The 23,283-nt window shown below is 40.0% G+C and overlaps 1 protein-coding gene across 1 annotated transcript in view; it reads left to right on the forward strand.

The window, feature by feature from the left end:
* The first annotated feature begins 15,728 nt into the window (after positions 1-15,728).
* Positions 15,729-23,283, forward strand: part of Med14 (mediator complex subunit 14) — a 71,136-nt gene continuing 63,581 nt past the window's right edge. Inside the window, exons 1-2 of the mRNA XM_026387555.2 lie at positions 15,729-16,360; positions 20,883-20,909. Coding sequence (XP_026243340.1) covers positions 16,146-16,360; positions 20,883-20,909 — 242 coding nt within the window. The 5' untranslated portion in view covers positions 15,729-16,145. The remainder of the gene's footprint in view (positions 16,361-20,882; positions 20,910-23,283) is intronic.

Genomic DNA, 23,283 nt, shown 5'->3' on the forward strand with positions numbered 1-23,283 from the left:
ATTATAAGTAATACTTGTGTGTGTGTGTGTGTGTGTGTGTGTGTGTGTGTGTATTTATCTATCTCATGGTGCTGGAGATTGAACCCAGGGCCTTGTGCATAGTAGGTAATTGCTCTACCACTGATCTACACCCTCAGCCTTTATTTTTTTTTTATTTTTAATTTTATTTTGAGACATGGCCTCACTATATTGCCTAGGCTGGCCTCAAACTTGCAATCTTCCTGCCTCAGCCTCCCAAGTATCTGGGGTTAGAGGCATGTACCACTGCACCTGGCTAAGATGTGATAGTGTACAAAGATATTTAGTAGCATTTCTAGAGGAGAATTAGCATCACTAGGGAGAAAAATCACAATTTCCTGAGTAGAAAACAAAGACAAGCAGCTTTTCCATTATTAAGTTGTGGATTTTTGCTTAGCTTTGCTGATCCTCAGAACAGATACATAATGGGCAAACATATTAATATCCATAGCTGGGGGCAACTAAATATAATTCACTTGGAGTTTTCTTTGGTATGGGATTGAACCCAGGGGCACTTAACCACTGAGCAGCATCCCCAGCCATTTTTTATAGTTTATTTAGAGATAGGGTCTTGTTCAGTTGCTTAGGGCCTTGCTAAATTGCTGAGGCTGGCCTCCAACTTGTGATCCGCCTGCCTCAGCCTCCTGATTTGCTGAGATTACACATATGCACCATTGCACCTAGCATATTTGGCGGTTTTTAAAGGAGATCTGAGGCTATGGCTCCAGTTTCTATCCCATCTTTAGAGTTTTGAGAGAATTATGGCACAGGCAAGTAGAAAATGCACTTAGCTGCATATTTAAAATTTTTCCACCAACTTGGTATAAAGCCCCAGGAGTTAAAATCGGCATACTACAAAGATACCAGCATACTCATGTTTTTTTGTGTCATAATTCACAATAGCCAGGCTATGGAATCAGCCCACATTCCCATTAACAGATAAATAGATAAAGAAAATGTGGTGTACATACACATTGGAGCATTATTTGTCATAAAAAAGGACATATCATTTGCATTAAAATGGATGGAACTGGAGAACATCATGTTACGTGAAAGAAATAAGCCAGACTCAGAATGACATGGATCACGTGCTTCCTCTCATATGTGGAACCTAGAAAACACCAAGATGACATGAAAGCAGAGAGAAAAGGAGGGGAGTCAGGGGAGGGAATAAGTAGGGTCATGGTGGAGGTGTGGAAACAATCAAAATATGTGACGTGCGTGTTCAAATAGCCACAGTGAAATCCATTACTCTGTATAATTAATATGAACTAATAAAAAATAAAACAGTAATAAAGCTTTCCCACCAATGCTGGTTTAAAAATTAGTCAATTTATCTCTGCCTTGATAATATGGCTGAGCACCCTGGCTAATGTGCTGTTAATCAGCGCTAGCAGAACACAAGGGAGCAGAATCCTCTCTTGGGGTAAAACACAACTAATTTATAAGGACAGAGTCCAAATTGCCCAGTAGCAATAATATAGTATGAACAGCAGGGACACTGGCAAACTTCCAGCACCTTTTGTTTTATATCTTAGAGGACTGCCCCTGATTGACAAGGCAACTGGCACCCAGAAAGAAAATACCTTTGTGGGAAGCTTTTATACCAGTCTGTGTGCTAGCACATGATCCATCTCCTTTAACCTGAAAGCACGCAGTCACTGAAATGTATTTCATCTGCTTATTTTATATACAAGGAACCAAGGAAGACTGAACTCCTTTGATGGTCGGACTCTTCCAGCCCCTACAACCTTAACTTTGGGAAATCAGAGTTCTCACAACAGTTCTGAGTTACTTAAATGTGGAGAATGCTGAAACAAACCTAACTTGTATTTTTTTTCCCCCAGCCCTTTTTATATTTTATTTAGAGTCAAGATCTTGCTGAGTTGCTTAGGGCCTCACTAATTTGCTGAGGCTAGCCTTGAACTTGCTATCCTCCTGCCTCAGTCTCCCGGAGTCAATGGATTACAGGTATATGCCACCACGTCCGGCTCTAACTAGTATTTCTATTATCTTTCCTTTTTATAAGGTAAAGGAGCAAAATTTTTTTTGGTGGGGGGTGGGTACCACAGCTTGAAATCAGAGGCACTTGACCACCGAGCCACATCCCCAGCCCTATTTTGTATTTTATTTAGAGACAGGGTCTCACTGAGTTGCTTAGTGCCTCACCATTGCTGAGGCTGGCTTTGAACTTGCAAATTTTTGTTGAGGCCATTCCAGGAAATCCAAAGAGAGCTTAGGCATAAAAGACATCCTTAACAGTTTTATTATTTCATATTTAGGCTCTGATAAGGGAAAGACAAAGTCAAGAACTGTCAGGAGACAGAGGACACTAACATAGCTGTCATTTTAGAAAACCTAATATACAGTTAGTTATAAATATTTTTAAACTACAGTAATGATTAATTGTGTTTTAGGAACTTACTTAAAAATGAGAAACTTTTGTCAAAATTATTCAAGAGTTTTCTAGAAGTATAAAGAAGTAAAAAGAGTATTTGGGGGTCTTAACAAAATATGTACCATGACAATAAAAACAGGTCATAACAGGAACCTCTGTTATCCAGGTAGAGAATTACTTAGCTATTTTTACAAGAAGAAAATCTAAATCTAGTTTTACACTTTTTTTGTATATCATCTATATAATACTTTGCAGCAAAATTTATATGCCTTTTTTTGGGGGCGGTGGTGTACCGGGATTGAACTCAGGGGCACTCAACCACTGAGCCCCATCCCCAGCCCTTTTTATATTTTATTTAGAGACAGGGTCTCACTGAGTTGCTTAGGGCCTTGCTTTTGCTGAGGCTGGCTTTGAACTCGAAATCTTCCTGTCTCAGCCTCCTGAGCTGCTGAGATTATTGGCGTGCACCACCCTGCCTGGCCCGGCTTTTATATGCCTTTTAAAATAAATCTACCAATACTGAATATACCCTTAATTTTTTTAACCATTACTACTACCTTTAAAAAATATTCTTTACTTTTTTTTTTTTTTTTTTTTTTTTTAGTACTGAGAACTGAATCCAGGGGGCACTTAACCACTTAGCCACATCTTTAGACATTTTTTAAAACTGAGACAGAGTCTTGCCAAATTGCTTAGGGCCTTGCTAAATTATAGAGGTTGGCTTTGAACTCTCATCTTCCTGTGTCAGCCTCCTGAGCTGCCGGGATTATAGGCATGTGCCACTGTGCCCAGCAATATACTTTTATATATTTATAAAATTCACATAGTATAAAATTAAAGTGTACAATTCAGCAACATTTAGTGCATTCACAGTGTTGTGCTACCTTTACATCTATTCAGTTCCAAAACATTTTCATCACCCCAAAAGAAAGCCCATACCCATTAAGCAGTCACTCCCCCGCTGTGCCATCTCCCTGGTAATCCCTAATCTGCTTTTTGTCTCTAAGGATTTACCTATTCTGGGTAGTTCATGCAAATGGCCTCATGTAATCAATATAGGACCTATTATTATGCATGGCTTCTTTCAGTCAAGCATGTTTTCAAGGTTCATCCTTGAACCTTTTATGTATCAATATTTCTTTTTTTCTTCTTTCTTTTCTTTTTTAATGGTTGAATAATATTCCATTACACAGATCTACCACCTTTGATTATCTATCTATTCATGGATTGGTGGACATCTGGGTTGTTCCCATCTTATGGGTACTGTGAAGAGTGCTGCTATGAACATTTGTATGTAAGTATGTGTTTGTATGGCTGTTTTTAATTCTTTTCAAAAAAGATACATGCACACACACATACACCTGTTCAGATTCATGAGTAGAATTGCTGGGTCATATGCATTCTTCTGTTTATTGTAGCACTATTTATGACAGCCGAAAAATGGAATCAATCTAAGCATTCACTAACTGGTGAACATATAAAAAAAATGTGGTATATATGCACAATAGAATACTATTCAGGTATAAAAACGATGAAATTCTATCGTGCAACATGGATAGAACTGGAAGTTACTAAGCCAGGCACAGAAGGACAAACGCAAGTGGAATCTAAACAAATTGATTTCACAGAAGTTCAAACTCAAATAGTGGTAAACAGAGACTGAGGAGAGTAGGGAGAGGGGCGATAGGGAAAAGCTAATCAAGAGGTACTAACTTACAGTCAGGAGAAATAAGTTTTGGTGTTTTATTGTACAGTCATTACCTATTAATGACATTGCATTGTATATTTCCAAAAAGTCACAAGAAAGAATATGGAATGTTTTTAGCAAAAGATAAATGTTTGATTTGAACGTTATACTATGTGTACATGTATTGAAACATCACATGGTAACCGTAAATATGTATGATTCTATGAGTCAAAAAATTCATTGGCCATAGATATATGAAGTCTTCTGGACTTTAAATTTTATTTCATTGATTTATATGGGTTGTTTCCTTGTTTAGTGACTTTTCAAAACCATTTTGGTGAAGTCTGTATTCTTTGTCATGTGGCACTGAAGTCTCTGTTCTGTTAGCTTACGGTTAAGTCTTTTTTGCAGGGGGGCGGCACCAGGGATCGAACTCAGGGGCACTCGACTGCTGAGCCATTTCCCCAGCCCCATTTTGTATTTTTTTTAGAGACAGGGTCTCACTGAGTTGCTTAGTGCCTTGCTAAGTTGCTGAGGCTGGCTTTGAACTCATGATCCTCCTGCCTCAGCCTCTAGAGCAGCTGGGACTACAGGTTTATGGTTAAGACTTTTGACAGTGTTTCCTGAAATGCTTAAGGGTCAAAAACAGGAGGAGGAAGAGGGAGAAGAATACACAAACACTCTCCCAGTCCTTGCAGACAGGCTCCGTGTTGGGGTCCTCCTTTAACATTTGGCCAGGCCATTTACAATCTTGGTCTTTCTCTTCACATCTTGATGGCTGGGAGCCTGATGACCAGCTAGAGGTGAATGTTTAGGATCTTTTCAGAACATGCAGCAAACCCTGGGCATGAATGTGGCTTTTTTTTTTTTTTTCTTTTCAGTATTGGGGATCAAACCTAAGGGCAGTGTACCACTGAGCTATAACACCAGACTTTATATTCTTTATTTTGAGACAGGATATTCTAAGCTGCCGAGGCTGCCCTCCCAACTTGTGATCCTCCTGCCTCAGTCTCCCGTGTCACTGGGATTACAGGCCTACGCTACCACACCTGTGGCTTTCTTGATATAGAAAGCTATACCTTCCACCAGGTATAGTTGGGAACTTTAAAAGTCCTTATTCACCCATATATCTCCTTTCCCAATCCTTTCCTACCTAGGTCTTTCGGTCTATTTTTTTGTTTTGATTGTTGTTCCCTATCCCAGATTACTACAGTCAATACTTGTGCCTTTAAATGCTTTTTGCAAAAGCTGTTTAGGAAGCTGGGCCTGGGAATACTGAGTTGAGTGAAACACGGGTAGACCTTGTACTGTCCTTTGAGGAACCAATGGACAAGTATAAGCCCATCACCACAGATGAGTTGAGAGGATGGTTCATGTTGTCCCTTCTGAAATTAGGACCCTGCAACAGGAGTGTGGACTGTTGTCCCCATGGCTGCCACCAGTACGGGAGATTGCGGGCAGGTGCTGTCTTACCTCAATGCTTTTGTCTTCACTAGTCTTCCCCTGGTTGGTTTGAGTAGATTCTGAAGTTCTGCAAAAGTTCACCGCGACAGTTTTTCCTAGCTCGTCAGTTGCTTTTGTAGAGGGAGTACCCTACTCTGCAATTTTTGGTGACACCACTTCTTAATATTCTATTTTATTTAAAAAAAACATATTTATTGTTTTTAGTGATAGTTGAAACCAATACCTTTATTTTATTTATTTACTTTTATGTGGTGCTGAGGATCGAACCCAGGGCCTCACACATGCAAGGTGAGCACTCTACCACTGAGCCACGACCCCAGCCCAACTTCTTAATATTCTTTCATTTTAATGTGCTTGGACAGAAATACTTAGCTATGTAAAGAAATAATAAAAGGCTTTAACTTTAATTTAAAAATATAATCAGTCTTAGCATATTAAACAAAACAATGTTAATGTTACATTGAAACACGCATTTTAACAAATAGTATCCTTAGGTAACAAATCATATCTGTTTTCTTCCAGACATATTTATATTTTATGTAATTACAATATCATATATAGTCTTGATTATTTTTATCTCTTTTAATCTAAATAATTAACTTCTGTTTTCTCTAAACCAAGAGAAAACCAGGAACCATCTAGCTAATTTTCTCTGAGCACAATTTTCAGATTATCTATATAAATTTTAAGGTGGCAAAATGAGCATATGACATCATACAAAGCACTGGAACATTTTAATGTATACCAGTAAATGTATACCATTTTATAATACATGCAAATAAGGGTAAATTGAAGCTATGTTTAGTGACCAAAAGCTTTATATATTCTTTTACTTAGAAACTATCCAAATATCCAAAGATTGTCAATGAATTCAGCCTAATATTTAAAATCTTAGCAAAGGTTAACTAAAGATCTGGAAATTATAGTTTTAGCTAACACATTAAACCCTTATGATCTGTAAACTTACAAGAAATTTATAAGCGCCAATCCTTTGAAATGACATCTGTAACTAAAATTTCATTTAGTAAAAAGCCATTTTATGTTTGTGATCTTCGATATTCAGTGGAAACAATGATAACTTATTTGATCCACAAATCTAATTTAGGAAGTTTAAATCTTGAGAAGTCTGACTTTAGTTATATCTCAACTAGAACACGGGCTTGCATTAATTTTATAGATTAAAATCAGAAGACATTCTTCTTATCTTGTATGGATAGTAACAAAGGCTATTACTTAAGCTTATCTGTATTAAAACTGAAACAGTTATTAAATTTTTTCTTTCTCATAAACATCTGAGACTATCTGTAGTAGACAGTGCTAGAATATGCACATGATGGAATACTTTTTCTGATCAATTATTAAAATTTCCCACCGCTTAGGGAAGGTCAGATGGAGGGAGGAGGAGCGGGAGACTGGCACTCCATGTCTGCAATCTCACCCTATTTCCAGTTATTTCTGAAGTTTTTTTTCCCTGCTGCTCCTGGTGCCTAAAAGCCTGACTGGCTTCATCCTAAGGTGGCAATTAGGCAACATAGGAAGATGACTGCAGTTTTTTGCTTCTGCTACCACTTGGTTTCAGTTGCTGGGTGTGGAAGGCTGCTGACCACAAGGAGAATTATTAGGTGGTGAAATTCATGAACCCTAGTATACACCTACAATGTCCTGCTTGGGCAGTATTAAGAGGACATCCTGAGCAGTGGTGCACGCCAGTTATCCCAGTGGCTGGGGAGGCTGAGGCAGGAGGATCATAAATTCAAAGCCAGCCTCAACAACTTAGCGAGGCCCTAAGCAACTCAGTGAGACCCTGTCTCTAAATAAAATATAAAAAAGGGCTGAGGTTGTGGCTCGGTGGTTGAGTGCCCCTGAGTTCAGTCCTCGGTACCATTAAAAAAAAAAAGAAAGAAAGAAAGAAAAGGAAACCCTGCCTCCTGGGATGTTCAAGTTCTAACACAGTGCTCAGTTAGCCATCATCCATGTGGGTGCAGGTGGGAGAGGCCCTTGTGAAGGGAGGAGAAATAGTGGCCAGTGACTTAGAACAAATGGACTATGTGGCTATGGAAAGAACAACAACCTGGGCATTTGAGGAAGGAAGGAATACCTTAGTCCCTAAGAGGTGTGGGAGTTGGGGAAGGGGAGTATTTAAATGCTTTCTTTTTCCCCTAGATCCAGCCCTGCAGCAGCATAAGACACCATGTCCCTTGAGTCAGGCAGCAGCTGCAATTGGTAAGAAGACCCTGTTGCATCCCCGTCCTCATTCTGGAAACAGAAACACTTACATAGGCCCGGCTGGCTCGGAACTGTTTGCTATGCCTAATACCCTCACACCAGCAGGACTATTCAGCCACTCCTGACACCCTCACAAGGCAGAACTGTCTGCCATGCATCACACCCCCGCTCCTTCCCAGTGTGTACCAAAACAGCCTTGTACACACACTTGTTTCACTCAGATGCGAATGAAGATATGCAGCCCTTGGCCTTGGCTCCTTAGCTGTGGTGCAACTCCTGTGCATGTGGTCTCCATGGGGGCCTGCTGCATCTCTCCACAAGACATGGTGACATGGGAACAAGAGCCACCTCACTGATACCCCTCCCATCTTGTTGTTTACTTTCAGCATCTATCCATGGCAGTTTTATTCCTTGCCAGACTGAGGGGGGTCGCTTCCCTAACAAAGATGGAACAAGGTAAGATGAGATTTTCATTTTTTCAGAGAGAATATAATTGTGTCCTAAATGGGCTTCTTCTCTCTCTCTCTCTCTCTCTCTCTCTTTTTTTTTTTTTTTTTTGGTACCAGGGATTGAACCCAGGAGTTTAACCACTGAGCCACATCCCCAGCCCTTTTTAAAATATTTTATTTAGAGACAGGGTCTCACTGAGTTGCTTAGAGCCTTGCTAAGTTGCTGAGGCTGGCTTTGAACTTTTGACCCTCCTGCCTCAGCCTCCAGAGCCGCTTACAGGTTTTACAGGGGGAAGTCTGCTTACAGGGATTACAGGTGAGTGCCCCTAAGCCTGGTTCCTTCTCCTTTCTAACAATGCCCCTCCTCTTCTTCTTCCTTTATTCCCCCATTAGGAATCACTTATTTATAAGATGTTGCATTTTAGCAGTTAGAAAACAGTTAGATTATAAATTTGGGTACGTTTTTTAAGAGTTCCTTGGAAACATTCTTTTCCAGGCCTAAAACCCAAAGTGTTAAACTATCTGATATCTTCATCTCTTTCATAGCAGTTATAATTGAAGTTTCCTTATAGTCTTCTTTTTTATGTTAGCTTTAAACACTAGAAATTACAAAAATGTTTTAAAATCTGAAACACTGAGTAGATATGTATGAAATGTTGTTCATTAGGAGAGAAAAAAGATCTAAGCTTTTAATTGACTACCCATGCCCAGTCTTGTTTTCAAAAGACTTTACTGTGTATGTCCTCAAATATATAGAAGAGAAAGAATATGAGCCTTCATGTTTTTTAAAAATATTTCTCTCTTTTTTTTAACCTTTATTTATTTTATTTATTTTTATGTGGTGCTGAGGATCGAACCCAGGGCCTCGCACGTGCTAGGCAAGTGCTCTACCGCTCAGCCCCAACCCCAGCCCCTGAGTTGCCATGTATTTATCATCAACTTGAACAACCGTCGACGCAATAGAAACAGAACAAGATCAATATTTTTCTAATCTTTTTTATCTACTTCCCCCAACATTTTTTCTCAAGTATTTTAAAAGAAACTCCTGGCATTTCATTCCATATAAATATATTAGTCTTATTCTACAAAAGTAATGCAATATAAAAAGAACAACAGAACATCAGCGAAGGAATATACTTGTCCCATTCATTCATCAAAGGCAATAGATGGGTACTAAGCTAAGTGCTGGCTATACTAGAAAGATAATCATGTGAGTACAGAAGATAAAGCCAGGCATGGTGGAGCACACCTATAATCTGGGCAGCTTGGGAGGCTGAGGCAGGAGGATCACGAGTTCAAAGCCAGACTCCACAAAATCAAAATGCTGACCAACTCAGTGAGACCCTGTCTTCAAATAAAATAGAAAATAGGGCTGGGGATGGGGCTCAGTGGTTGAGTGCCCCTAAGTGCCCCTGAGTCCCTGGTATGCCCCCCCCACAAAAATCTAAAAATTCATGGATTATTAGGTGAATAAATAGAATGATAATGATAATTTATAAGTCACTTACTGTTTTAAGCCTTTGCAAATGTTAATTCTTTTATTCTTCATAATCATTTTCTGAGGTATATGACTATTACAGATGAGGAAACTGAGACCCAGAGGAGTGAAATAACTTGATGGAAAGAGTTCAGATAGTATGTAGTAGAGCCAGGATTTGAATCTAAGCAGTTTGATTTCAGAGGCTGTGCCTTGAGGGATAAAAACAGGGAACCATTTTAATATTGTGGTAAAAACAATGCTATATGTTCATCAAACCATTTCTTTGCCTTTGTAAGTACACAGACTATTTCCCATCTCCCTAGCCTTCAAGTGGGGCCATGTGACTAACTGGTTAACGGAAAGTGGGTGGAGAAGTGGAGACAGGCAGACAGACAGACAGACAGACAGACAGACACACACACAAATGCACATACATATTTATTTATTCTGACGGTCATAGAATGATGGCTGCCCAGTATGGTTAAGTTTCTACCTGGAGGAAAACCTCCTATTAGGCCCATCTTTATTGAACTTTGTGAGCTCAAAACTGTGTTAAGTTATTGAGATTGTGGAGTTTGTTATGACAGCTAGTGTAAATTATACTAATACAAACATTAATTTAAATGTTCTAAAATGATCAAATATTTAAAAAATATTGAAACATATAGAATACATTAAACAATCATATCTCTATCCCCAGATCGAACAGATAGCAAAAAGGTCATATTTTCTTCATGTTTTTCTTGAAGAAATCCATTGCAGCATATGTTAAGAGAAATAAGCCAGACTCAGAAAGTCAAGAGTTGTATGTTTTCTCATATGTGGAAGCTACAGAGGAAAAAAGAAATAAAGGGAGGGTCTCAGGAAATTAGAAGGGAGACTAGTACAGTAGAGCAAGGGGAGACAGGGAAGAAAAGGGGAGGGCTGGGAAATCAAAATGACCCATCATGCTATATACCTGGATGAATATCTCACAATGACACCCACTATTATGTGTCACTATAAAATTAATAAAAAATAATTTAAAATTCCATTAGCTGACTAGTAACTGCTAACTTATAAAGCACCACCTCATCCCTTACCCCTTCCTAGAAGTAACTACAATCTTGAAGGTGGTGTATATTATCCTCATCTAGATTTATACTTCAATATATTATAGATACTGTTTTATGTGCTGTGAAAGTATAGAGTGGTATCAAAAGAGATTGCATGTTTCATTCAGAATTTGTTTTATTTTGGGACTGGGGATTGAACCCAAGGGTGCTTAACCACTGAGCCACATCCCCAGCCCTTTTTATTTTGAGACAGGATCTCATTAAATTGCTTAGGGCCTCGCTGAGGCTGGCTTTGAACTTGTTATCCTCCTGTAAGCCCAAAACACTGGGTTTGCGGCTAGCCAGTACTGATTTTTAGATGTATTCACATTGGTGCAAGTAGCTCTAATTCATTTGAACACTGTACAAATATACTAATTTAATCATTCATTCTCTCTTTTTTAAAAATTTATTTTAGTGGTAGATGGACACAATATCTTTATTTTTATTTACTTATTTGTATATGGTGCCGAGGATCAAACCCAGGGCCTCATGCATGCAAGGTAAGTGCTCTACCACTAAGCTACAACCCCAGCCCTCATCTGTTCTCTTACTGAGGCAGTTAAGATTATTCATAACTGTTTGTTTCTACCAAGAGGGCTGCGATGGACTTTCTTGGCATATGACAATATAATATCTGAGGGTTTTTTTTTTTTTTTCACTTAAGCTGATACTTGATGAATGAGAAGTCATCCATGTGAAGAGCCAGGAAACAAGCTGTTTAAGCATCTGGATCAGAAGACAGGCCCTAAGGTGAGAGGGAATGGCAATGACTAGACAGACTCAGTGAGATCCTAGTGTAGCGAGTGAGAGAAACAGGGGCAAGAGTCGGGGGACAAAGGAGAAGCAGAAAAGGGCTGCTCTGCTAATAGCTTTAGAGGTCACAGTAAGAAGTTTGATTTTTTTTCTAAATGCAAAGCTATTAAAGTGTTCTTGTTTTTTTTTTTTTTATGTTGGTCAGACCATGTCCCAACATTATAAATTCCTTCCCTCAATTCACAATAAATATAGCATCTAGCATCTGTTATATGAATGCATTTACTGCTTTTGCTCTCTGTTTTGGAGAAATTGCAACATATTCTAAAAAGAAAATACTTTTCAATTCCTTCCCTACCCTTTTGTGGCTGAGCAGCATTTATATATTTCAAAATGAAACCATATTTATCCCAATTTCATTTTTCCATCAAAAAGACTTAAAAGAAATGCCTTTTCTCCCCCATCCATGTTTTGTAATCAATTTGTTCTCTTTTGTTAAAATCCAATAGATTTCATCGAAGATCTAAAGCACGTAGGTTGATTCGGGAGCTGAGAAAATATACTGCTAGTCCTGAAACTGAGATGTGACAGAATCACAGGACGCCCAAACAAAGGAACTGAAAAATGTGAATGAAAAAAGTAAGTAACTCTCTTACAATGCCAAACAGTACTACAGACTTTCAAGTGACAAATTAGAAATTATTTCCAAATGTGGGTCATGCCTTTAGTAATTCAGCCCAACATGCTAACATTTCCTCTCCTTCACCATTCATTTCTTTTACTAGCCCTCTGTATGTCTGCCAAGTGTTTATGTTGGAGTATCTAGGAGACAGAGGTATCATTCCCCTTGGTAGCTTTCATTTACTTTATCTACCTGATCTTCAATATTAAAGCAGAGTAAGGTTCACAAGTCCTTTTCCTGTATTTTCAACCTATTTTCCTTTAAGCCATCCTTTTTTTTTTTTTTTGGTACCAGGGATTGAACTCAGAGGCAGTCAACCACTGAGCCCCATCCCCAGCCCTATTTTGTATTTTATTTAGAGACAGAGTCTCACTGAGTTGCTTAGCACTTCACCCTTGCTGAGGCTGGCTTTGAACTCATGATCCTCCTGTCTCAGCCTTTGGAGCCACTAGGATTACAGGTGTGTGCCACTGCACCTGGCTTAGGCCATCTTTTTTGACAATGAGTACTTACTAATTTTTAAAGATACCTATTCAAAAACAGAAATCTCAATAATCTATAATTGATGTGGATGAAATTTTCTTTTTTCTAAAACAATTTCCCCATCCACTGATTTTTTTTTTCCCCTTTACTTACAAGTTGGTCATACTCTTTCTAGGTAGAAACACACTGCTAAATAGAATGACTACCAAAAGGCAAGATGTAGATTTGAGTTTATACAATAAGGCAGAGTTAAAACCCTATCACACAGAATCAGAGTTTCAGTGTTAGGAAAGACTTTTAGGATCACCTTGCACAATTACCTATTTTTGGTGTATATGTGACAACCCCCCACCTGATTCCCATATTGGGGATTGAACCTAGGGGTGCTCTGCCATTGAGCTATACCCCTAACACTTTTTATTTTTTGAAACAGGGTCTCATTAAGTTGCTGAGGCTGGCCTTGAACTTACTGATCTTCCTGCCTCGGCCTCCCAAATTGCTGGGATTATAGGTATGTGCTACCCTGCTGGGGAGACAACCAGATTTCTTAAGTGAAGTCAATATCCTTTTTCAGAAGGGAGGGAGAGAGAAGGACAGAGAGGGAGTGAGACAGACACAGACAGAGATACTGATACAATGAAACAAGTCAAAACTGCACAAGAGATGGTCCAGTTCTACTTAACATAAAATTTTTGTTTGTTCCCCATGCAAATTAAAACCACAATGAGATACCTTAATCTGTTAGAAGGGCTAGTAAACAAAAACAAAAACAAAACAAAACAAAAATAAAAAAACGAAGAAAAATGCTGATGAGGATATAGAGAATAGGGAGCTCTTGTAAACCCTTGGTGGTAATGCAAATTAGTATGGCTATTTTGGAAAACAATAGGGAGATTCCTCAAAAAACTAAGAAAATTGCCATATGATCTCAAAACCCCACTTCTGAATATATATCCAAAGGAATTGAAATCCCTATGCCAAAGAGATGTGTGTTTGTCGCAGTGTTACAGTAGCTAAGATTTAGAAACAACCTAAGTGCCTGTTACTAAATTAATGGGACTTTTAAAAGGTTGTATACTGTAACAATACAATCATCTTTAAAAAGAATGAAATGCTGTCACTTGCAACATAGATGATTCTAGAGGATACCACCTTAAGTGAAATAAGCCAGGCACAGAAAGACAAATGTCTCATGATTTTACTTGTATGTGGTATCTAAAAAAGTCAAAGTCAAGTAGAAAGAAGAATAGTGGTTACCAGAGACTGAGGGCAGGGGAAAGTGGGCAGGGAAAGGAGTATTGTTGTACAAAGGGTACAAGTTGACTATAGTTAATAACAATGTATAGGGCTGGGGTTGTAGCTCAGGTGGTAGAGTGCTTGCCTTGCATGCATAAGGCCCTAGATTTAATCCCCAGCACCACACAAAAAAAGAACAAACAACAACTATGTACGGCTCAGAATTGTTAGAGTGGCTTTAAAATGTTGTCACTCCAAAAAAAAAAAAAAAAAAGTGAGGTGATGGTATGTTAACTAGTCTGACTTCCTTATTCCACAGTGTATACATACACTGAAACATCACTTTGTATCCTACCAATATATACAGTTATTCATCCATTAAACATGAAAATAAAATTTCAAAAAAGTTTGCTCCCTAGGGGTAGCTTGCCTAGGGATTAATGATAGTCTCTGCCCTGCAGCCACAGCACTTGTAGGGGCTATAGATAATCCTAAAACATTTTAAGTACTATAGTGATACATGTAAATGTGCTTTAGGCCCACAAAGGAAGGAGAAGTGATTACACTGGAGGTTAAACCTTCAAAAGACAAGTGAAAGGCTTTCAAGAGTAAAGAATTAGCCGGCACAATACCGCGGTTCTGGTCCTGTAGCCTCAGTCACTCAGGAGCCTAAGGTGGGAGGATTGCTTGTGCCTTGGAGTTCTAGGCCAGTCTGGGCAATGTAGGGAGGCCCCATCTCAGTTAAAAAAAAGAAAGAAAGAAAATAAACTATTAGGTATATCTATAATGCACTAATAAAAGGAAAAGAAACAATAAAATGAGAGTATCTTAACTGTAGGAAAAACAGCACCAGCTTTGCTTACACCTTAGGAGCTGCAAAAAGATGTCAGTAAAGGATCAAAACAACTGACACTTTAACAGTTAATGTCTATGTGAGTACACATTAGAATCCTTTGGGAAATCAATCCCTTAAGTCCAGACCAATTACATGTAATCTATGGGGGTGGAACCCAGAGGACTGCTCCCCCCCCCTTTTTTTTGAGAATCATCATTTTAAAGCAGGGGCGAAATAATAAACGTGGATTTTGACGCGGAAAACTCCGGGTTAGGAATAGATTCAGTGAAAGCCCTTGGTAGGCAGGGTAGCTATTTCAAGAGCAGGGACAGAAGCGGGAGCCCGCCGCAGAGGATTTAAGGGCTGTTTCTGTGTTGCACTAGGGATCTGCGTGGCGGTAACGGGCTCAGCACCCGCCCCACTCTATTAAAAGTAAGTGATTTTGTGGGGTGACTCTGTCCCTACCCCGAATCATGTCTGCTAGCACATTTTCCCACAGTTTAAAAAAAAAAGAAAAGGACAATACGTCTCTCTCCCACGCAACACGCCTAGGACGTCTGTGGGAGGAGCAAAGGCCTAAAAAAAAAAAAAAAATCACTCGCGCGCTGCCACTCCGTTTTCTTTGCGATTCCAAAGCCACAACTCACGAGCTTCCAGGGTCGACCTCCACGGTCGTGTTAGGAACCCGCTTAGCGAGTGATGAGCGACCCCTTAGGGCAAACTGCTGTCTTTAAGACCCTGGGTGGGGAGCGGGGGGCGGGGGGCGACGGTAAGGGCTGGGTACTGACGTTCGCGGTGACGCGGCCCGCTCGGCTTTCACTCTGGCTTCCGGCTGTACGCGGTCCCTTTTCCGCTTCCCCCCCCCACGCGCCTGCTCCGCCCCACTCCCACGCACCCCCCCTACCCCCCACCGCCACCAAGCGCTACCGCGCAGGACAGCGGGGAGAACAGTCACAGGTTGTTATCGGAAGGCCCCCTGCAGGTTCCCCTTCCGCTCTGTCTAAAGACTTCCGCTTTGGGCCGTCAACATGGACGCTACTGCTGCCGGGCGCAGCGGCCTCTGAGCCATCGCGGAGGTGCAGCTTTTCTGCGGCGGCGGTCCCCCTTCCCCGCCCTCTCTGCCTCCCCCCCGCCCCTCGCTCCCGTCTCTGGAGCCGGCGGGCTCGTCGCTTCATGGGGGCGGGCTTCTGTGGCCGGCGCAAGGCTTCCTGTTCTGAGGCTGCCCGGCTGTAAGCGGCGGCGACTCTGCCCGCGCCTGCTTCGGCGCGGTGACCGAGCGCCCGGGAGGTCCACGGGCCGCATCTTGGCCGCTGCACTAAGCCCGACCCTGCGTCGCTATGGCCCCAGTGCAGCTGGAAAACCACCAGCTGGTCCCGCCGGGAGGCGGCGGCGGGGGCAGTGGCGGCCCGGCGTCAGCCCCAGTTCCTCCTCCTCCAGGAGCCGCCGTGGCGGCGGCCGCTGCGGCTGCGGCTAGCCCCGGCTACCGATTGAGCACCCTCATCGAATTTCTGCTGCACCGGGCCTACTCGGAGCTCATGGTGCTGACCGACCTGTAAGTGCCGCGAAACCCACGCCTGCTCCCCAGCCCCCGCTTCCCGCCCAGCCGACTGAGGGTTGCGCCTCCCTTTTCCCCGAGAGGCTGCCGTTTTCTCCGCTGGGCTGGCTGCTTAGTCTAGAATTTTTGAACTCCTGGGGTGCAGGGGAGGTGGAGAAGCTTTGTATTGGGGGGTGTTTCTCAATGAAGTAACCGAGACTTGGCTCATTTAGCGTGTCGTTACACTGAAGCTGAAGATTGTCTTTGGGATTTTTGTCTGAGTTCCCAACAGAACTCTATTGATTTCTGGCTGAAAGCTTTTTAGCCCAAAGCCCAAGATCACAGTGTAGTATTTAGGAATACATAATATTCAAACTTAAAAAAAAAAAAAAAACAAAGACAGGAAATCTTTCATATCTGGATGATACATTTTAAATAGAGGTTGTAATTGCTTCTGTTTAAACGCAGGAGATATATTGTGTTTATATTGTGTTTAAGGTCATTCATCGTTTCAGATGCAAGTTTGTGTGTGTGAGAAACATTTGAGAATGTTTGAGTCTTTATGAATTTAGTCAAAGTAAAAAAAAAAAATTGTAACCAGCCTGCTGCTGTTATTTCACCTAGTTACCTATGAAAAGCCTTGGGGCTTGATTAAGGGTGTTAATCCCTTCAGAATAGGATCAGAATACACTAATGATTCAGTGCATGAAGAAAAGGCATTATAAAATTTGGGGGGCTCTTTTACATCTTTTAACCCAGGTTCAGAAAAGGTAAGTCAGAGAGAAAAAAAAAAGGAAGAAAGATTAATTTTGATCTAGATTAATTTTTTAATCTATTGTAAGACATCAGGGTTTTCAATTACGTTAGTGTGGAGATTTTAGGTTGTACAGTGTCACAGTAATTTGTTACTGGAGACTTAAAATATTTGTTTGCATGTCACTAAAGAAATTAGAATGGGTTCCACTGACTCCTGTGAAACGTCATTCTCAGTTTTGATGTACTTCATTGAATGAGACAGGAAGAAATCTAAAGATAAAAGAAATCTACCCCTGTCTAATGAGAAATTTAAATAGCTGTCACGATTGGGAATTCTTGCAGTACTTTATTCCTCTGCAATGATTATTGTTGGATTTCATAAGAATTCATGAGTGTCCATGAGACAATTGGATATATGTGAAGGTCACCTGCCTTATGTGTAGCTGGGAAGAAAATGGTGAGGACTGCTGCCATCAGTAATTGTGTGATTCGTTTTTCCATAGGAAATTTGGAGAGATTCCTTGAATTATATTGTTTTGTTTTTATTATTTTAAAACTTGGTTTATGAAGAAGAAACATCTGTTTTATTGCTGTAGAATAAGTATATAGGTATAGTATGTTGATGTGTGCCCCCCACACCCAACCCAGCACAGACATCTCTGTTGAACTCCAGATTATATGTCCAGATACCTACATTTCAGTATCTAGTGGGCATTTCAACATATCAAGGCCAGATTCAAACTCCTGATTCTACTTGACATCTCCCCTCTATCTCAAAACCTTTTCTTTCTCAAAGAATACATTCTTTCTGTTGTTGCTCAGGCCAAAAATTTTAGAGTAATTCCTGGCTCCTCTTTTTTCACGTCCCATCCCCAGGGTACATCAGCAAGTCTTGTCTCTCACTTTGGAATTCCACCACTTCCCAATGCTGTTTCACCAGGTGTTGGTCCAAGCCACCCAGTCTTCAGCCTGTGCTCTGCGGTAGTCTGCTTGTTGGTGTCTTTCCTGCCCTCGCCCCTCTAGTTTCTTCTCCACAAAATAGCTGAGATGATCCTTTTAAAACTTATCTGATCAGAACCCTCCAGTGGTTTCTCATCTCACTTAGATTAAAAAATTTTTATAATCACCTACATAGAGAGTGCCCATAAAGTTTATGATCCAGCAGGACACTTTTGAGCCTAAAGGTAGGTGGCATTAATAGTGGTGTCAGAACAGCAAACAACCAGGACTATCTTGTGCAAACCAGGACATGTGGACATGTGGTCATTTCCTTTTATTTCTTTTTTTAAGTACTGGGGATCGACTCCCCCCCCCCCCTCCGGGCGCTTTACCATTGAGCTACATCTGCAGTCCATTTGCTTTTTTATTTTGAGACCAAGTTGTCAGTCTCATAAATTGCTGAGGCTAGCCTCTAACTCACAAGATCCTCCTGCCTCAACCTCCTGAGTCACTGGGATTACAGGTATACAACTCTGGATCCAGCCCCTCATTTTCCTTTTAAGACCCTGCATGATCTGTGCCTTTTTTCTCTTATGCCTTTAATTCATGTCCTAATACTGTCATCTTGGAGCCTTTGCTCTTCCCTGAGAAATCTGTGTGATTTGCCTTCTCATTTCCATTCGATCTTAGTTCACATATAACTTATCAGAAAGACTGCCTTTCACTACCCATTAAAATAGTATTCTGCACCTTTGTGCTGTTCTTTCTCTGTGCTGGGTGCTTTTAGTTTTCTCTACAGGACTTATTGTCTCCTGACATTATTATTACATGGTACTCTCTCCTCTGGTCACTGGAATGTAAGCTCCTTATGGAGAGAGATTTTGACTTGTTTCCTACATTCCCCAGGGCCTAGAATAATGCCTGCACATACTCGGGTCTTAACTAAGTATTTCTTGATTTAGTGCATGAATAACTGAATTTTTAGAATTGTCATTGCAAACCTTGGAGAATGTGATGGGAGGAGTCATTGTTGCTCTTGATACATAGGTATATAAAATAACTTTCTTCATTTTTTATTTGTGTTAGAGAACTTACTGTGAAGGTGCCTAAATACTGTGTTTTCCCTTGTTCCAGGTAAAAACTCTTGGGATTAATGTATTATGTACAGCCAGTGTTCTAGTAGAAGGGTCTTTAGGGACATAGTTACTTATTTTGTAACACTTGATGCTAGACTGTGAACTATTGAAGGTAAACTGGACAGCCTTGGTTGGGCTTTGGCCCCACATTTCTGTTTGTTTTTTTTTTTTTTTCCTTCTGCTAGTCTATCCCCACCCCCAACAGATATGTTCACATCTTAGAGTTTACTCTCTGGTTTGATTTTTGTAGGGAATTAGATTTCTCTCTCTTTTAAAGACTTTTAGAATCAGAAAATGCTAGGATCTAAGTCATGTAAAGTTGTCTGATTGCACTTTGGGGCAAATAAGTTCCTTTGCCTTACTTCTTCCAACATTTGCATTTTAAGGCTTTTACCCCAAATGGTGGATTTCTTTTCATAAAGGAATTTTAAATAGATTAGAAGGCATTGGGGGGGAAGAGGAGGCAGGCAGCAAAGCCTGTCCATTGTCCTTGAAATGACAGCACCTCTGATGTGAGATGATCCTTTTAGGGTCTCTGGGGCAGGTGGGAGGAGCTGGAACAATGGTTCCTGTTCTTTCTACCCCCAGAGGATATTCTCTTCCTCCCACCCCTACAGACAACCATCCTTCTCATTTTCTTTCTCTCTTGAGGAAAAGGGCTGTGGCTTCTCAAGGACTGCTTGTCAGCAGCTTTTGCATGTAAAGGAATTTACCAGTGGTGCTTTAGTTTGCAGTCTCCTAATAGGGCCTTTATTTCTCCTTCATCCCTTGGTCTGCTGGCCTTTCAGCCCCTCCCTAGTTGCCTCTGTGGCTCTGATCATAGCTTCTGCTTCCATTCCACTGTTTTCCCTAAGAATAGTAGAACTGACAAGCCAGAGCTCATTTTAATCATTCCCTTCCTTGCATCTTGAACCTTTGGAAATGGTTTTAGTTTTTCTGATCCTGTGGCACCTGGGTGGGAGAGAACCTTAGTGACTAGGTGTATATTCTTCAATATCTGACAGTTGTGGGATAGGTATAAGAATTATTCAGGCTGCTGAGTCTCAGACCATGGGAATAGAGGTTAACAGAATATGGCAATTCAGGAAGCTGAGGGGGACCTTTCTAAACATCTGTAGTTGTGAATATTAAGTGGTATAATTTGTCAGAGAAAAAGTTGACATTAGTGCTGGCTCTCAATACTGGAGAACTAGCAAAAGGAAATCAAAACTCTACTGGAGCTGTTTTAAAGTAACACAGATCTTTTCATCTAACCACTATGCAATGTCATCATTAAACCCTTGACACTGACCCATTTATATGCTTAGCCCCCCATAACAAAACATGGAAGGATTATTGCTTAGAACCAGAGTGTGAGTATTGGGGGGCTGGCAATCAAGTAGTACTTTTACATCTGTGATCTTTTTGGTCTTCAAAAATATTTTTTCTGACTCTATGATATAGTGTGCTGATGTGAGACTTGGCTTTTAAAAAAATGTTTGAGGATTATGTAATGCTTCTTGAAGCAATTTGATTGGAGAGAAATATTCCTCCATTGTTTTTTTCCCTTATAGTCATATTGCTGGAAGCTTATGGCCACATGAGCCTGTAGTAGCTGGGTACCCAGGCTTTCTAAAACACTAAAGGTATTTAATAGTATCAGAGTAAAGGCCATTGTCACATTTCGATGAAGGTATGCATATATTTAATCAATTTTTTTTTCTTCTTAGATTGCCAAGAAAATCTGATGTGGAAAGGTAAGTATAAAAACCTGAAATCTGCCTCTTTATTAATCTATCTGTGGGTGTGGATATGTGGGTATTGCTGGTGTAGGGCTGTGGATTGGAAGCCTAGGACCATTTGTTTAGGAGTAGCAGGAATGTCATTATCTCATTCTCAACAATATTCATCTGTGAGATGAGTTCTAGATCTTTTGTTCTACAAACCTTAGAGTGACTGACCTGATCAAGTCCCTGAGTAGGATAGGAAGATGTAGAAGATAATAGTCTGCAATGGAAGAAGCTGGGGGTCATACCGATTTAAGAATTTGGTTGCTAATTTATCTTTGCTCTAATGATGCAATTTGGTATCTTCAGAGAATTGATACTTGCCTTTTGCTATTGCTGTTTTATAGTTGAGAAAATTTTGGTTCAATTGAAGTTGGGGGCTTAATACTCAACTACACACTAGTCTGTTTGCATAGGCCAAAGGAACAAGACAAATTCAGATTTCAAAGAAATCATGTGATGGGAATTTACATTGTGGCTATAGTAAAGGTGGCTTGATTATATCTTGACATTACTTATACTCCTTGGTTGGTTTTTTTAATACCAAGTCACTAGGGAGGATTTGAGCATTTATTAATGTCTACATTCAAATGCCAACACCAAGTGTCCTTTTTTGACAGAATTAGACATAGGTAAAGAGGTGAAAGAGACAATTGAAACTTACTTGTGTTATGGTTTAGCTGGTCAATTTCAAAGGACAGAAGGTTTTGTCTGTTGTGGGGTGAAGGGACACTGGGCCTTTGGAAATTGGCTCACATTCCTTATCGCTGAGACCCTGGTTCAGAAAACCAAACCACATCGCAATAGTTTACAAAAAGGGACTTCTTCTTTCTAGTAGAGGAATGTATTTAGGAAATCAAATTAATAATATGCAAATCTGTTTGCTCTGGGAGGGGAGCAGAGACCTCACATCCTCTGTAATTCATTGCTGTGTTAAAGTGACACTACAGAGGCTTCTAGCTCTCAGGTGGCTGCCAGATCTTATGGGGAGGATTATGGGGATGGAACCCAGGGCTTCATACATGCTAGGCAAGCGCTGTACCACTGAGCTACATCCCCAGCTCTGCCAGATCTTCATGTGCATTTAACACTTTTGCTATGTCTCTCTTGTCAGCGATGCTCTGCTTGTTTTTTTCCATAATCTTCATAGACATTAGCAAAGAGTCATTGCCAAGTTGTCCTTGATTTTTCTCTATATAGTGCCACCAATCAAGTTGTTGGCTGATCTCAAGGAATCCTTTCAGGTTGGTTGTGGGCTTCATATGCTCTTGGTAGCAGTTTGACTCTGTAGCCTTTAGTTAGGATTATACTTAAGCAAAAGCTTATTTTGGTGCATTTCATCATGGTGGTGATATTGGAGAGATGCAGAGATGTAGTTTGGATTTGTAGGTCATTGACAAGATGTATGAAAATTCATAGGTTAGTCCACCTGGAGGGAAGTTGGTATTCTTCTGGGTGCTGCCATTAGTTCTGGCATCTTGAGTATTTTTTTTTTCTTTAAGTGTCTTAAGGTAAGCCATCAAAGATATGATTATCCCTTTTGTAGCTGCCTTGAAGTTGAGAAGTCTAGCTAACGCACTGATTGACAACGTAAAGCTTTTAGTGAATCTCTAAGACTTTATGAGGAGATGATAAAAATACTGGTGAATGTTGGGAGAAAAAGCATAGAGATGGGTATAACAAAAATAGATATGAACTGCATGTATAAATATGGCGTAATGGATCCCTCTGTTATGTATAATTAGAATGCACCAATAAAAAAAGAAAAAATTAGATATAAACATACCTTCTACTTTGTATTTTTATTATTCAACATATTCTCTTTGACTTGGCTTAAATAATTTAATTCTGTGTTTACCCACTAAAATTCATTTGATAAAGGGTTGTCCAGTTCTTTCTTTATTCAAATTTTTAAATCTTGCTTTTCCAAGATGGGAAATTGGCCCTTGCTTTTGTAGAAAGAGTAATAGTTTCAAGCTTTGGTAAAAATGTATTTCAATTCCCTGCTCTTATCAAAAAGGTTACTAACTACTAATTTCAGCTAGGAAGTTAGTTACATCAAACGCCTAATTTGATTCCCTCTATGATGCAGTTAACTTCTACTACCATATATCCGCGAGTTTAGTATGTTTTAGAAACAGCTTTTATTGCAGTATGAAATTGATTTTAAAAAGTGATTTATTGCTAAAACATCCTATTGGGTTTATTACTGTGTGGTCAAAAAATAAAGTATATACAGGTGGCATACAAAATGTGATAATTCATATTTGTATAAATATTTAGGAGTTTCGTTTTGTTGTAGTGGTTGTAAACACAGATGTTTTTTTTTTTTTTTTTTTAGCTC

Source organism: Urocitellus parryii, chromosome X, assembly GCF_045843805.1.
Source record: "Urocitellus parryii isolate mUroPar1 chromosome X, mUroPar1.hap1, whole genome shotgun sequence".
NCBI lineage: Eukaryota > Metazoa > Chordata > Mammalia > Rodentia > Sciuridae > Urocitellus > Urocitellus parryii.